The sequence below is a fragment of the Balaenoptera musculus genome, chromosome 3 (genome assembly GCF_009873245.2).
Source record: "Balaenoptera musculus isolate JJ_BM4_2016_0621 chromosome 3, mBalMus1.pri.v3, whole genome shotgun sequence".
In the NCBI taxonomy this organism is placed as follows: domain Eukaryota; kingdom Metazoa; phylum Chordata; class Mammalia; order Artiodactyla; family Balaenopteridae; genus Balaenoptera; species Balaenoptera musculus.
The window spans coordinates 91,269,987-91,286,887 of NC_045787.1; the positions used below are offsets into that span (position 1 = coordinate 91,269,987).

The 16,901-nt window shown below is 40.0% G+C and overlaps 1 protein-coding gene across 4 annotated transcripts in view; it reads left to right on the forward strand.

Annotated features, from left to right (window-relative positions):
- Nucleotides 1-16,901, forward strand: part of EPB41L4A (erythrocyte membrane protein band 4.1 like 4A) — a 264,564-nt gene that overhangs the window by 206,766 nt on the left and 40,897 nt on the right. For all 4 annotated transcript variants that reach the window (XM_036848718.1, XM_036848720.1, XM_036848717.1 and 1 more), the window contains 3 exons: nt 10,654-10,744; nt 13,248-13,331; nt 14,319-14,432. In XM_036848718.1, coding sequence (XP_036704613.1) covers nt 10,654-10,744; nt 13,248-13,331; nt 14,319-14,432 — 289 coding nt within the window. The remainder of the gene's footprint in view (nt 1-10,653; nt 10,745-13,247; nt 13,332-14,318; nt 14,433-16,901) is intronic.

Here is a 16,901-nt window from a genome sequence, read left to right on the forward strand (position 1 = left end):
TTGGCCTTCATCCCCATTTCTGGCACAGAGCTCCTAAAACACTTGGAATTTCCTAAGTGGTAAGAACCCTAAAGGTGAAAGGAGCATCTTTTGTTATTCATAACAAGCCCCTTTTAACCACACCTGAGTTTATGGTAATGGGATGACTTCTGGAAAGCCCCAAACAGGGAGGGGGCGCTTGTTGCCAGGGAAACTAAATGCGAATAGAGGGTTGGAAACTTCAGTTCCACTCCTTGATTTCTGGGGAGGGGAGAAGCACTGGAGGTTGAATCAATCACCAATGGCCAGTAATTTCATCAATCATGCCTATGTAATTGATTTCATCAATCATGCCTAGGTTTTTTTTTGTAATAAACACCTAGAAAGGATGGGGTTCTGAGGGGTTGGTGAACGCGTAGATCTAGATGTGGAAAGAGTGGCATGCTTACAGCATGGAAGTTCTATGCGCCTTTCCATGCACCTTGCTGTGCATCTCTTCGTCTGGCTGTTTCTGAGTTACATCCTTTTCTATATAATAAACCAGCAATCTAGTAAGTAACTGATTGTCTGAGTTCTGTTAGCTGATGTAACAAATGAATTGAATCTTAGGAGGGGGTCTTGGGAACCTCTGATCTATAGCCTGTTGGTCAGAAGCACAGGTGGCAACCTGGACTTGTAACAGGTATCTAAAGTGAGGGGGTCTTTGGAACCTCTGATCTATAGCCTGTTGGTCAGAAGCACAGGTGGCAACCTGGACTTGTAACAGGTATCTAAAGTGAGGGCGGTCTTGTGGGGCTGAGCCTTTAAGCTGTGGGATCTGACACTACCAGGTAGATAGTGTCAGGATAGAGCTGAATTGCAGGATACCCAGTCAGTGTCTGCTGAGAATTGAAGAATTACTTGATGGTGCTGGAAAAAACACCCAGTGCAGACCCTATTCCATGGAACATGGGAAATGAATAAAACTTGGCCCCTGATCTAGAGACACTTCATCATATAAAAAGAATACAGCAGTTATTTAGCACTTGCTAAATGCCAAGCACTGTGTAAACGCTTTCTAGAAATTACCTAATGTAATCCTCATATCCACCGTATAAGGAATTGGTGATACCTCCATTCTACAGATGAGAAAACTGAGACCCAAAGAGGTTTAATAACTTGTCCAAGATCACACAGTGGGTAAATTGGCAGAGCTGAGAAACATATTTGGGTTTGTATGACTTGTATGCTTAACCACTTTGTCAGACTGAAGAGGTAGAAACTGAAATACGGGCACACGTGTCAGGTGTCGTGGATTGGAGCACAGAAAGAGTTGTAAGTGTCCAGGAGGATAGTTTGCGTATGGCTAAATGTGTAATCCTTGATGCTGTTGTGAAGGAAGCGGATTTTGAAGGACAGGTGGATTAGGACAGAAGATTTCGAACTGAGTGTGCAGCCCCTGGTGGGGAGGAGATACAAGAGGGCTTCCAAAGGGTTATGTGGGCCCAGGCAGTTTTGATAGAATCAATTTCCAGATTCTCTTTCCTCAAAGCAGTCTGCCTGTGATAGTAGGCTTGCCCCTTCCCAATGGACGTTTTCCCATTTTCCAAAAGAAAGGCAGACGTTTTTCCCATTCAGAATCTGTTATACTGCTTTGTCTTTAAATGTTAAACCTCTTGGGTTGGTGTTGGGAAAGTAAAATGACCTGAATTGTCAAGTGACACATCCTTGCATGTCATTTTCTCATTTTGACTTTCAGCAAAATTGGTGGAGGACCCAACTGATTTGCCACCTGATAGAAAATTCAAAATAATTTTAGATGATATATCACTACTTGTAGAGTTATAGGTCTACATGTAACTCTTAGAAGTTCTTTGGGACACTGGTGATACCTTTATAGCAGAATACTTAACAGAATAATATATATCTCTACTTAATGTGAACAGGGTTTCTCAGCATTGAAAATCTTTCCAAATAAAAATAAGAGCAGAATTGTTGCTAAACTGTTTCATTTTAGCACAAAATAATATTCTTGAGTGGGTAGATCCATGTAATCATTGGGAAAACAAAACTACCCTGTTTATCTCACTAAGAATTACTTTTCAATAAAAACTTACTTTTTATATTTAATAATTATTTATCAGCATTCATATGGTGTGCTAATAATATGCTGTTAATAATTGTAATGATAACTTGGTTCAGAAAAAATTTTTACTATGTAGAGCTTTATGGTCATGGGAAATAAAACTTTTACTTTATTTCTATTTTTTTTGTCACAGAAGTAAGAGTGATGAATAAAAACTTTCAGGTATAAAACATATTACTTTGGGATGCATTTTTGCAGAGGAGATGGAATTGAATTGCAACTACAAGAGAAACATGCTATGAAATTTCCAAATGCTAAACTCATTTCATGTATTTTTAAAATGAATGACTGGGTATCAAATTTCTATGGTATTTTATTACACTGGTTATATTCAAGAAAGTCATGAAACGGTTACATTTCATTAATTGATTTTTTTTTCAGTTTTAATATTTTTATTGAACTATAGTTGATTTACAATGTTGTGTTAATTTCTGCTATACAGCAAGGTGATTCAGTCATACATATATATATATATAAATATATATTATTTTTTATATTCTTTTCCATTATGGTTTTTTATAGGATATTATATGTAGTTCTCTGTGCTGTACAGTAGGACCTTGCTGTTTATCCCTCCTATATATAAAGCTTACACCTGCTAACCAACCTCCCACTCCATCCCTCCCCCAGCTCCTTCCCCCTTGGCAACCACCAGACTGTTCTCTATGAACATAGAGATTGGAAACAGTTACCTTTTAAAATGTCAATATTTACTGTATGCTGCACATGGCATCCTTTGGTACTATTTAAACTTTTGATGCAAAATGTTAGATATCATCTTACAAACATGCACTGAGGTACATCATTTTCCAAATTCTTTTAGTGAGCACTTGTGTAAAAAGCTTAAAGAACACTGAGTTAAGGCCTCCTAGATATGAACTCAAATATGGAAGCAGAAAAAACCAAAAATTTTCTCAATTTTGCCTGAGTCAAATAAGCCTTTTTAAAGTGATCTTTACACACAATTATATGTATTTTACATTTGTATATACTTTATATATTACTGTAATTACATCAAATAAAACCTCTAGAGCAGTGGCCTAGCTCACTCCTCTGGAACAGAAGCAACTTTAGGTCAGCTGTGGAACTGTCCACCTGCCCTAGACCAAGTGAGCATAAATGGGGGGCTTGAGAAAAGATGGCTGGAGAAGGTTTGTGGTATGTTGCTCTAAACTGTGTTGCTTATGGGGGTTGTGGGTGGTAGGCTGGGGGGAGTGCAAGAGAGTACCAGGATAGGATGTGAGCATTTATTCCGTTTTCTTCCCTCAAACTGTGTCCTCCTATGACAGGAAGAAAAAACTTGATATCTAAGAGATTTGCCACGCTTCTTGCTTCCAGCCAACCATTCACAGAGAGGCGTTGGCATTGGGCCTAGGAGGGCTGAAAGGAAAGACGGGCTGCCCTCTGCTGTTAGTGCATCTGGCAGCCCCTCAAGCCTACGCAGGTGTAGATCACAAGTTCTTCAGTTGGTACAGCCCTTTCGTTCTACCCTGAGGGCCTGAGGGAGTAAACAGATGCTGAGAAGGGCCTTTCTTGGTTTTGAACCTGGCCTTCTGACCTTCAAGGAAGTGTGTTTGTGACCACCTCTCAGTGTGTGTGCCTCTGTAGCTCGGGCAGAGGATGAAGTGCCTTCATCTCATGCCCCCACGTTGACCGTTTTGGTCATGAGAAAAGCAGAGGGATCCAGGAGAGTGCTGCGTCAGAGAAGAAGAAATTGGAAGCAGACCAACCAGGGAAGGGATCTTTCGTGCATAGACATACTTTCCTAGCATCTTTCTCATCCTCACCCACTCTTTATAATCTACCCTACAGCTTTCTAGCAGAATGCCTTGTTTGATCTTGCAGTTGACATGTAGCAAAATCAGTGTCTTAAAAGTCTGTATGTTTATGGTAAAGAAGTAACTGTGTTTAAATATCACCCTTGGGACTTCCGAATACAGAAACAGAGAAGCAGGGGTCTGGCTGCCTCTTTGGGATGAATGGGCTGATGTCAGGCATTTGAACTTTAAAAAATTAGCCACTGGACACTGAAACACTTTCATTTTCCAAATCGTGTGTTTTGAAATTTAATTGTGTTTTACGTAATTTAATGAGTGTCAGTTCTGCCAAATATAAAACCTTTCATGATGATAGGAAAAAAAAATATATGATATGTGAGGTTTCCTTGGTCATTTTACTGTTTGACTGTAACTCATGGTGTTAGAAAGATATGTTTTATTTTTGCTAAGTTGCTCTACCATCTGCCATTTTTTTTTCATAGTAACCCAGTCTAAAGTTGGTGAAACCAAGGCAAAGTGATTTTGTACTATCAGTGTGAAAACTAGAGCTAAAATGTATTTCCAGTTATTAGCTCATTCTTAATTCACGAATATCACATTTCTTCTGATAAGTCATTCTGGGTCAGATAATATGAAATCAGATTGTCTTTACTGAAACCTAATAATCTGTTGTGTTGGGAATAGTTAAAATCTGTCCTGATTATTTGTCTCAAGCATCAGATACAGTTTTTTAAACATATAGATCAGAAAAGAAAATGCAAATAAGTGAGATGAAATTTAACCTAAAAGTTTACAAATGTATCATATTTGAGAGTTTTAAAAATGAAATCATGTGTATATTACAATGCAGCTTAACTTATTGGCTATTTGTTCTTCTCCCCATTTAACAGAAGAAGGCATTCTCTATTTTTTCTTTTAATGTCACATGTTCATCCTCCATGCCTACTCTGTAAATTCAAAGCAATGGCAACATTTAAATAACATCAATCATTTAACTAAGGTTGACAGGTGTAAAACTGAGCTATGAACTTTGTGAGACTCATAATACTATTTAAATGCAAAGTGTTTTTGTAACTGAACATCCATGTGGATTCAGCACCACATCTTGAAATCTTGACATCACCGGTTGACTTTTAAGAATTGCCCCCAGACCAAGTAGCTAAACAGATCCTGGGAAAGTTGATTCTGTTTCAGACAACCACTCTTCTTGAACCAAAGGCGAGGGTCACTTACGATGAGGGCGCTCAATCGTGAACAGACCCAAACCACACAATAGCCTGGTCGTGGTCCGGTCGGTGCACACAGGCTGGACTCATTTGCATATAGGGTGTTAAAAAATTAACAGACAAGACCATGGAGCTATGGACACTGGCACTGCACTGCTGCCTAACTGGTAGGGAATTGTGTGGGCCTGTATTAAGCTGTAGTGTCTAACAGTCCAGAGACAAAAATGATCACAGGTCATGAGCTAGATTTGGCTCCTTAATAAACTGTAGCAGTCTCCTGATAAACTTTTTCTTCCACATGTGACCAGTCTCATGAATAAAGCCCTTTGTCTCTTCCCCAGCCCGGGCCGTGCCGTGCAGCATGCAGGATCTTAGTTCCCCCACCAGGGATGTTCCCTTGCCCCCTGCAGTGAAAGCGCAGAGTCTTAACCACCGGACCGCCAGGGAAGTCCCATGTCCTTTGTCTTTTTAGTGTGAACAATATGGAAAGTGAACTGGATGCTTCTAATTCTAACTGGTCTTGCTAGTGTTGATATTTTATGTAAAATAAAATACAGATTAACCTAGGAGCCTTAGTAACCATATGTCAATAACTGACTTTTGTTGTAGGTAATCTGCGACTTTCATTTAAGAGAGTAGAAAAGAATTGCATGCTATGGTAGAAGGCTGCTTTTAAAGCTCTAAGAAGTAGCCCAGGCTTGTAGGCTGTGGTACATGTCATCTCTCGTCCCGAATTTCCCATACGGCCACATCCAGATGTGTTTTTTTTTGTCTTGGTATTGACACATTTTAAACATAATATCATTATCCTGAATTTTCCCTTCTAGTGGAAAAAAGAGTAGAAACAGAAATACATCCTCTGTAATAACAGACCTTCACTGAGTACTCACCATGTATACGACACTGTACTGGCAATCACCGGAGCACAGTGATATGTCCTTCATTTTATTAAGATTTTGAGGACTTATTCACATTTATTAATAATTTTAAATTTCAATAATTGTATTATGTATATTATAAATATTTTATGAAATATGTACATGATAATTTGTGTTTCTAGATATTTTAGATGGAAAACAACTGTTTGGCCTTATCTGAAAGGAAGAGTTACACCAAATGGAGTGATTGTGTAGCGTAGGAAAATTTCCCTTAATGTTTTATATCTTGACGTGGGTAGTAGTTAAGTAACTCTTCACTTTATAATAAATTTGTTAAACTGTTCATATATGTATGTTATATTCTTTTCTGGTGGTCCATTATAATTTACAATGAAAACGGAGTGGTGAAAAACGATTTCTTCAGCCTCAAAATTCCTCCTGGAGCAATGCCTGAAATTCCATTGTTATCAGTTAATTATTTTAGTTAATATTTGGCTTCTCCTTTTTCTCTTTAAAATGGAGCTATGGGACTTCCCTAGTGGCGCAGTGGTTAATAATCCGCCTGCTGATGCGGGTTCGATCCCTGGTCCGGGAAGATCCCACATGCCGCAGAGCAACTAAGCCCGTGCACCACAACTACTGAGCCTGCGCTCTAGAGCCCGCGTGCCACAACTACTGAGCCCGTGTGCTGCAACCACTGAAGCCCATGCGCCTTGAGCCCGTGCTCCGCAACAACAGAAGCCACCACAATGAGAAGCCCGCGCACCGCAATGAGAAGCCCACGCATCACAAAGAAGGGTGGCCCCCGCTTGCCGCAACTAGAGACTAGCCTGCGCACAGCAACGAAGACCCAACATAGCTGGAAAAAAAATAAAATAAAATTTAAAAAGTACAGTTATTACTTTTAAGTGCGCATTTAGTAACATAAAGCTAATAAGTATTGCCTAATTAGGGCTTTTTAAGAGCCCTACGTTCATGAATAGAAAAGAGTAATTTATAGTTAGGATATGAATATTATGTGAATGGATACTTCAGAAGTGCTCCCATTGAGTTAAGGCTTGTAAGTGGCTTTTCTCCGTATAGTCTGTTTTCCTAGTAAGGCTTTTACGCCATAGGCTTGTCCAGTTCACATAGCTATAGAGGAGGAAAATACATATAAACAGACTTTTTGTTTAGTAGTACACTGTTTTGAATATAAAAGAACCATAAATTAAATTGTATTACCCTATCTAGTTATGATGTGTATATGAGAGTTATATGACTGACATATATACCATTTTATGTTAGTAAAATAGTCTTGTCAGTCAAACAGTTTATTTATTTATTTATTTTTTTAAATTTATTTTTATTTATTTATTCATTTATTTATTTTTGGCTCTATTGGGTCTTCGTTTCTGTGCGAGGGCTTTCTCTAGTTGCGGCAAGCGGGGGCCACTCTTCATCGCGGTGCGCGGGCCTCTCACTATCACGGCCTCTCTTGTTGGGAGCACAGGCTCCAGACGCGCAGGCTCAGTAGTTGTGGCTCACGGGCCTAGTTGCTCCGCGGCATGTGGGATCCTCCCGGACCAGGGCTCGAACCCGTGTCCCCTGCATTGGCAGGCAGATTCTCAACCATTGCGCCACCAGGGAAGCCCCAAACAGTTTATTTTGAAGAAGCCTGGCTATGGTGTTTGTGAGTGTCTGAGAGAGAGCTTGTGTGTGATTTTTTTCCCTGAAATTCTTTGGGAAAACCATAGATCTAGTGTTTGATGTCAAGAATTATGGTTTAGATATTGTGAATAACCCAATGTTGGTTTCTTTAAGAAAAAACGTATGCATATATAGTTTGAAATTTTTCTATTTTAAGATAGTGCTCAGTTTTTTATCTGTTTTTTAAGTTTTTGGAAGCTTCGGAAGGAAACCAGGTGAAAGTGATCAGGCAGCCTCACTTTCCCCAAGGTTGTTAGACTAAGACTGCTCAACAATATTATGGTTACCAGGCGGGAGAGGGACGGACGGGTAAATTGGGAGACTGGGATTGACATAGACACACTACTATATATAAAATAGATAACTAATAAGGACCTACTCTGTAGCACAGGGAACTGTACTCAGTACTCTGTAATGAAAGAGTGGATATGTGTATATGTATAACTGATTCACTTTGCTGTACAGCAGAAAGTAACACAATATTGTAAATCAACTACACTCCAATTAAAAAATAAACAAGCAAAAAAACAGAAAAGACTGCTCAGTCTAAAGAGATGAGACTTGGAGCAAACCCAGGCCTATCCACAAGCTAGTTGTGCAGGGATTCAGTTAACAGTAATGCTCGTCTTCACTCAGTGCTTCTTCCACTGCTCTTATTGCCACTGGGCATTTGGGCTTTGGTCTCCCTGCTGTGCCCCCCGCCCCCTGCCATACCCCCCAGCCTGGGAAATAGCCTTGGGTACCTGAAGGTCCCTTGCAGTATAAATTAGTAATACCTGCTGAAAACAATACCCCATTTTAAAAACATGTATTCAAAACAATTAAAAATATTGATGTTGGGGTAATTCTGTCTGGGGAACAAATGAATTAATCCCTCCTGCCACTGTCCCAGGGCCGTGCCACATGGAATTCCACTTTTGAGAAGCAGCTCCATCTCCAATCTGCACCTGCAATTTTGGGAATCTGCCTAGGTGATTTTTATTAAGGGTTATGGCAAAATAGACAGTGACTGGCCACTCTGATGTCTGATAGCACATGGGGTTGTTCACGGGAGTTGGTTGTGTTCCACTTATTACACCTGGTGAAATTTTCCGTAGATCCCAATGTTATTGTCTTCTAATGCCTGGATTCTGAATGTTGCTCCCACATGAGCGTACCTTTAATGCCACATATCTTCAGGTTCGCCTTTTCATTTCAGGGTTCCAAAATAGGAACAAAATTCAGATATTGAATCCATGTCAAATTCCTTGTAATTAATAGTTGTTGGAGCTCTTATTTGAAACCACTGTTTTCTTTCTGTGTTCAAGGTGTATGCCTTAATGTTTATCATTCTTGATGAGTGGCCAAACCTGCCTCCAAGTGTTCTGGAGGGAATGGCCAACTTTGGGGTGCTCACTTGTTTCTCTTGTTGTCTTTCAGTGTTGGTTGCCCTTGAGAGAGAATTCTTCTCTTAGTTGGCTATTAAATATTCTGGACATTCTTTTTTTTTTTTTTTTTTAATATTTATCTTGGCTGCGCCGGGTCTTAGTTGCAGCGTGCATGCAGGATCTAGTTCCCCGACCAGGGATCGAACCCGGGCCCCCTGCATTGGGAACGTGGAGTCCTACCCACAGGACCACCAGGGAAGTCCCCTCATTGGACATTCTTTTCACTTATCTTCTAAAGAGTCTGTTTCTCCCAGCGGACCCTTAATTTAGACTGATTTTTGAGGATGAGGTGCAGGTGGTCATGGAAGGCTGTGTATTGTGGTGGCTTAGAGCTAAGACTCAGGAGCCGGACTGCTGGGTTTTAAAGCTGCTCCCCTCCTCCCCACTCATGTGCTGTGGGACCTTGACAAAGTCCTGTTTTTCTTATCTTTAAAAATGGGGATAATATTAGTATCTACCTTAGAGGATTATTTTGAGGATTATATGAGTAAATAGACCCGGAAGTACTTGGGACAGCACCCAACACATGGTTAAGTGCTCAGTAAATATTAGCTCTTATTAGTATTACAAACTCACCTCACGACTCGAAAACCGTTAGGGGTGATTACTCTTTGGATTGAAGGACCTGATCCGTGGACATACAAGATGCCTTTCTGAGGAAGACACACCTGCTTGCCACATGGTTAATTTAACAAGGGCTTTGGACATCCCCTCCCTGGTTTCCCCTGTACCTCCCAGAGTGAGGGGCACGCCACTAGAGAAAAGAAGACTCCTCATCAGTGCTGCACATCTCACCCCTGCAGGCTTATCTGCCTCCCTCCCAAGAATGGGATCCAGACTTCCTGGATGGGCCCATCTGCTGCACTTTATTTGGATCATGATTTCCAACATTGTGTCTGCTGGGGGCTCCCTCTGCTGGTTCATCTAGCGTGTATGCAAATCTGCGGAATAACAGCTTTTTAAAAAGTCAGTTTTAGACTTTAAGGGATATTTACATTAAAAAACACATTTGAAAACTTTTTTTTATGTGAGTGATACAATTCACGTCTATATTACTCTGGTTTTGCCATTTGCATTATGAGTTGGAATATTTTCAGGTTCGAAATATTTTGGGTAGGTTTGATTGAGAATGAGGGTTGTCATGGCATGCCAAGAAACAGTAACTTTTTCACAACGTAGTTTCCAAGGACCAATTGGAATGGCTTACATTCCAATATAATAGTACTAAATATCTTAGATTCTTATTTTAACAGTTGATGTGGGGACTTTTTTAACTCTTAAAGTCTCAAAAGGTACCATTTTAAAGTGGTGCCATAACCTAGACCCCTTTGGACATTGTTATGTTGAGGGCTTAGTACATTTCAGACAATAGTAACTCAGATTTATTGGGCAATTCATTGTGTATATGGAATTAAAATTTATCAATACAATGTGCCATGACGTCCCTAAAGTTACATTTTAAAATATTTTTTTGCTTCTTTGTGTTTTTCTGACCACTATCTCCTTTCTTTTCTTCTCCACTATCTCTTTCTTTCCCCTCTTTGCTACTAGGATCAGACAGCATAAATCGGGTAACTGCAAACACGGAAAATGGAGAAAATGAAGGAACAACTAAAATTATCGCACCTTCACCAATAAAAAGGTCAGTCAGTTAACTGAAACGACACACCACTATATGCTGTCACAGAAATGCTTTTTTTCTGTTGGCAAGGTTAAGAATCTTTTCACTCTGATAATTAACTAGTACTTTTGATGAAAAAACTGTGGGCCAAAGAATACTTTAAAATGCCAGTGAAATATAAAACATCAGGATATGTCCCTCTCATTTGAAGGAAATGCTCCTGCTGTCATAGCACGATGAAGTCAGAGATAGTGTGTGGTCTGCCTTCTCTGAGCAAAGTGAAAATTCCATGGGATTTTTTAAATGGCATGATATAATGGACTAACTCAGAGGGACCTGGGAAGTAAAGTAGATCATATTCACATTCATTGTACTGCGTTCATTACAGCGGTGCATTGAACTGTGGCCCTAGAAAGAGGGTTTATAGCATTTAGAGGCGCAGGGTTTCAGAAGGCAGTGATTGCATATGTATAAAGAGTTGTCATGGTCCTCTGCACCAATTTTCCCAGCAGCCTCCCCCAGCGGAAAGACCTTCTCTTAATATATCACGTGGACTGTTTCCCTGAAAGATCAGCCTTGTTCTCTGTTAAGGCGCTGTTTCAGCATCACTTTTTCCTATCTCGAATTATGTTCATGGAACAGGATGTTACACATACAATGAGTAGCTTTCATCAGCTCACTTCCTAAATAGAGATTGCTCCACATGCATCATGGAGAAGTCCAAGCAGTCAGAAATACGTGACCTTGAGAGACTTCTTAGATCATCTACTCCATCTTTCATTAGTAAATACTGGTGTTTTCATTCAACTGGGTTGTTGTTACTTGGAGGGATATAGTTTATGATTTCTCAGCAAAATAATTCTAAGTTATGAAAGTTCTCAGAGTTGCAGTGTGTCCCCAGGGTTTTGCCATCATTTTGTTTTGTTTAGTTATAGGGAGCTCCCTGTACAGGGTTTCTTTTTGGAATGACAAGTTCTTTGCTTTTGCGTACACTTTCGTTTACTGTGCTTCCCTTAGTCAGCCTCACGGCTGTGGCTAGTGAGTCATCTTAATCTGTATGTACAGGATATGCTTATGGTAAGTCCAACATAAGAACAGTAATCTTGCATGAAATTCAGATCCCAAGCCTTTTTAGAATGTACAGAAGGAGTTCAATCCCCTCGGTAACTGCATTCTTGCCAATAGGACTGATACCTGAAGGGCCGCCAGATTTTCCCACTCAAGCTCCAGATGAGAAATAGCTCAGGCAGTGAACGCAATTAATTTGCCCCCCAGGTTTTCATTATTCTTTCACTGCTCTCTCAATTTCCCTTTCATCTCCCTGCTGCATTTCTCAATCTCCCTTTTCTCTTTTCTTTCTGATTTATTAAACACAAACTCTCTACTGTTGTATTAAATCTACCATATTTATTACTTTTCCTCATTTCAAAAGTAAGGTTTTACTTTAGAAATTTGATCTTCCAAATATTTTTTAACCTTTATAAGAAGAATATATTGCTCATATATAAGTAAAACATACCTACTATCTACTAATGCTCTGTTACGTGCCTTTGTCAAATATCTAATTTTTTAGGCTTATGTTGTATTAATTCCTTTATGAATATAGTATGCTAGAGTACAAGTTTATTTTCATTTTTTGAAATGACCTTGTTATTTTCTCTCTCCTCTTTCTTGACTGTTACAAAGAACTCTGCTATGACCATATTCCAGGACTATTAAATAGAGGATTCCTCAAAAAGCCAGGGTTAAAAGTGGATTAAGAGTTAAGTAGATCTATCTTTTTCTGAAGTGGAGTCTCCCGGGGAAGTGAGAGGTGACACACCTCCCCTCCTCCCCTGGTGACAGAAGAGTTCTGATGAATCCTTTCCTTGTGTCTCCCATGTGTTTCTAAAACAATTTGTTGGGATTGAATAACAACTCAGTTATATTTACATTCTTAGGGCAGAAAGATAATACTAGGTCAGGAAATAGCGTTTGAAAGTCATTCTGATTTGGAAGGATGAAGCCAAGATATGACAGAAGCTGGGGGCAGAGAAAGTCAGTTCGGGTAGCCTGAACCTGGCCAGAGCTGACCGGCCTGCATAGATTCAGACCCAAGGCCAAAGCCAGTGGTCTCTGACCACTGCTGAAAAGAGGGAGCCAGCTTCATGAGCCCAGATACCCAACTTTCTTTTCTAATCAGCCTTCTTTTCTTGGCTTGCTGGTGCCCTTTTTTCCTATCCTGCAGGTGGACTCTTTAGAAAGGTTCTTAACAATTGATGACTTGGCATTTGGTTGACATAAAGAAATAAAACTAGAAAGAAAGAAGGGGAAAAGAGACCCCCAAAGTACTGCTGGAAACAAGTATTTTTTTAAATTAAGGTAGCCACTTTATATTCTTTCTGGAATGAGTCACAGGTATAAATAAAAACACATTTTAAAACATTTGTTAAATAATTTTACTGAAGAAATAAGTCTGTGAGTTAATTTCCTTTTATTTTCTAGCTAATTTACTTTCTACACTCTTTTTATTTTTTAATTAAAGCTTTAAGAAAGCAAAGAATGAAAACAGCCCTGTTACCCAAAGAAGCAAATCTCATGCGCCGTGGGAAGAAAATGGCCCCCAGAGGTAAAGAGAATCATTGTTTTTACAAAGGAGAACAGTATAAAAGGGGTTAGCAATTGCAGCTTGTTAAATAATGGAATCCAACTGCTTTGTGGCTGGTGATGACTAACTGTGGACAAGTCAGTCAGATTCCTAAATCTGTGTGACCGAGAACTTCTGAAGTAGAAGTCAACAGGATGTGTCCTAATGTGAAACTTTCTCCTGGAAAGACAGAAAGGAAAATTTGTATATACTAAGAAACTGCCTGAAAGGGCATTAGGATGGCTTGGTGGTCATTAGAATATGCGAAATGACATATTAATGGTAATTTTCCCAATTTCATAGTTCTTGTAAAAACTTGAGTTGAAAACTATAGCTCATGAATAGTGCTCCTAGTAGACCTTTATTCCTAGAAATATAGAAATATTTAGTTTCTTTTGTTCACAACTACCATACCAGGAACAGACCTGCATCATAACTTACTGGCCATATAGTTACGGTGGTTCCAGGTCTGACCATGCAGTGGTTCAGATTCTAGCTCTGCCTCTTTCCTAGCTACTTTACTTGGCTGCTTAATTAAACACATTCTGTATTTCTGTTTTTTCTTTTCTGTTAAATGGGCCTAATAATTGTACTTCGGTGATTAGGGTTGATCTGGAGAAAAGCTGAGATAACGAATATAAAGCCCTCAGCTCAGGCAGCACCCGGCATGTGGTAGGTTCATCATAAGTGCAGATTGTTGTTGTTATTGCCACCATTTGTGTGTGTTGATTTCTTACTGTTGAAGGCCAGTGAGACAAACCCGTTCCTGCAAAATGAAGATTTTTATGATTTGTTTACTTCTCCTTTCTTTCAAGAAGTCTTGTCAGCAAAGAGAACCATGTGCCCATGACCCAGTATTCCCCTGCAAGTAACAAATGTGCAGTCATGAACGCTTCCCTAGATCCAGGTTAGGGTGTTGCTCCTCCAGGCCCTCTGCGGACGTCCTTGACCTTTCCTCTTCCACTCCAGCGGACTCTACAACTCCCCGAACGACCGCACGAAATCCCCCAAGTTCCCCTACGCGCGCCGCCGAAACCCCTCGTGTGGGAGCGACCATGACTCTGTACAGCCCACCAGGAGGAGGTAAGCTGAACGACCCTTGGTTTTAAATTCCCAACAGAAGCTCTGGATCCCAGCCGCATTTTAATCACAGGTTACTCTCATAGTATCATGATTGTCTCCCCGTGGTAACAGAGAGCTTGTTTTGGGTTTTTTTTTTTTTTTTTTAAACATCCTTATTAGAGTATAATTGCTTCACAATAAGGATATGTGTTTATGTTTTGTTTTTAATTGAGATAAAATAAGCTAGGGGTCCTGAAGCATTTCTCTTAAACAGCCAGAGTTTCAGAGAATAATTTCATAAAATATTGATGGGAACTCACTTTCTGTATTGTAGTTAAGACTAAATTTACAAAAATGTATATAATGTATTTTGAGAATAGATATTATATAGTATATATAATATGTGGTGTATATAATATATATTGTATTAATGGTACATATTAATATATAAAAGATTTAAATGTTTTGATCTGAGAAGATAGGATTATGTTTAGAGAGAAATCTCTTAGTTGAGACTGAGTGCTTTGCTCTCAGGACTGATATTGTTGCTTAAACTTGAGTAAAACCCCTTTCAAAGAACAGAGAAAATGAATCCTGTTACACTTTACCCAGCAGGTCACATTGTTTGTGTGATTATATTTGCGTGTGTGTACTTAACTAAAAAAAATTCATATCTAGCAGTTTTGGACTGTCTCTGCAAAGCAGCCTGGGCAATATGACAGGTCCAAGAGAGGAAGACCTAGAAATCACTTACCAGAGAAACTCATTTCATTTCTCCCTGATGGGGACTGTGCTTTACTTTGGGTACCTACATAAATGGTATTTTATAAGTGACTTATAATTATGAGAAGTTCAGGTCAGGTTTTCAGATAACTGTCAAGGTTCTTTTTGTGTACACTGTAGATTTAGAAAGCAGAAGCCCTTCTCTTTTCTCTGCCCTTGTTCGTACTCACTTGCTGGTCCATCCCTGTTTGATGTCTTCTACTTTTGCTAGTTTCCCAGAGTCTTCATCCCCAGCTTCCTCAAACCAGGTCCAACTTCACTGAAATCCTTTGGTGATTAAGAAGGGAAAGGTCATCACCTTCACCTAGTAGGACCGAGAAGGGGGAGCTAGATCGTGAGCAACACGATTAGATAGAATAATGGAAAAATAGCTGGCATTTACCATGTTCCAAGTACTGAGCAGATTACTTGCTATGTGTTATCTCATTTGATCCTTATGATACCCCTATGGAAATTGGCATATGTATCATTCAGTCACTAGGCCTTTCCAACAGAGAGGGATTAATGCAGGGATTGGTACACAAATGTGAGCAGGACTGAAGGAACAAAAGGCAGAGAGTGGTGCACGTCTGCGACCTGGACACTGTGCGGCCAGGAGTAAGAGGAGAGACGGGGGTGTCACCCAGAGAGTCAAGGCTGCTTCCGCCTTTCAGCTGGCCCTCAGGTGCCTGTACTTGCTGCTGGCACTGCTGGGGGCTCCGCCACTGTAGGAGTGACTCTTGCTGCCACTGCTGGAGGTACCACTGCCATAGCTAACACTGTGGAACCCCCAGTTGTAAGGAGTGCAACAGTGGGTGCCACAGGTGCTGCCAGAAGCAAAATCACTTGCCCTTTCCTCCTGCCTTCAAATCTCTCCTGAGTGCCTAAGTGGCAAAGGAATCCAGGAAGATGTGATATTAAGGCCTCCAGTCTTGGCAATACAGGGGAGATTAACGGTGGGTCCAGATGGGACTGAGAACCGATGGAAAATCCCTGGCCCAGCATTGTTATCTCACTTTTACAGATGAGAAAACAGGCTTGGGGAGAAAATGGTAGCTGTTCCTTGTGGGTAACTGTTCCAGTCTAGAAGTGGATCCAGGTCTGTACATCTGAAAAAGGCAGGGATAATGAGTCATCACTTAAGGCAGGGGAATAGATTTTCTGCCCTCCTTCCCTACCAACAATTGGTTCATCTTGGACAACACTTAAAACCAAGGCAACATCACTGGGAAACACTTTAAAGTGTATTTGTGTGTATATATGTGTTGAGGGGATGTGGGTAGTGGGAATTGCTAAATGTATTAAGAATTTGGCACTGTTTGATTGTTAAATAGATGGGTTTTTATAGTTTTTCATCCTAAATTATTAGCGTACTTTTTCAGCATTCCCTAAATAAAATAATTACACACATTGAGCAGATGGTCATTTTTATTTTAATATGCTTGAAAATGAATTTATCAAGTTTCTACATTCTTTATCAAAATTTACATTTTTTCCCCTGAACTAATTGCTTGAAATAGTCGGGAGCACACATATTCCCAAATCCAGACTTAATGACTTTTATACTGAGATACGTTTTCTGCTGGCTTCCTGTGAAATACAGAGAAGTAATTGTGGTGCGTGGACACAGGATCCTTTCATTGGCACCATCCAGAGGAAAGGCTTTTGATTTTATAGAGAGTCTTTTTGTCTGAGCATCAGAGCCTCTGTCTGGTTCTGTGTGGTACT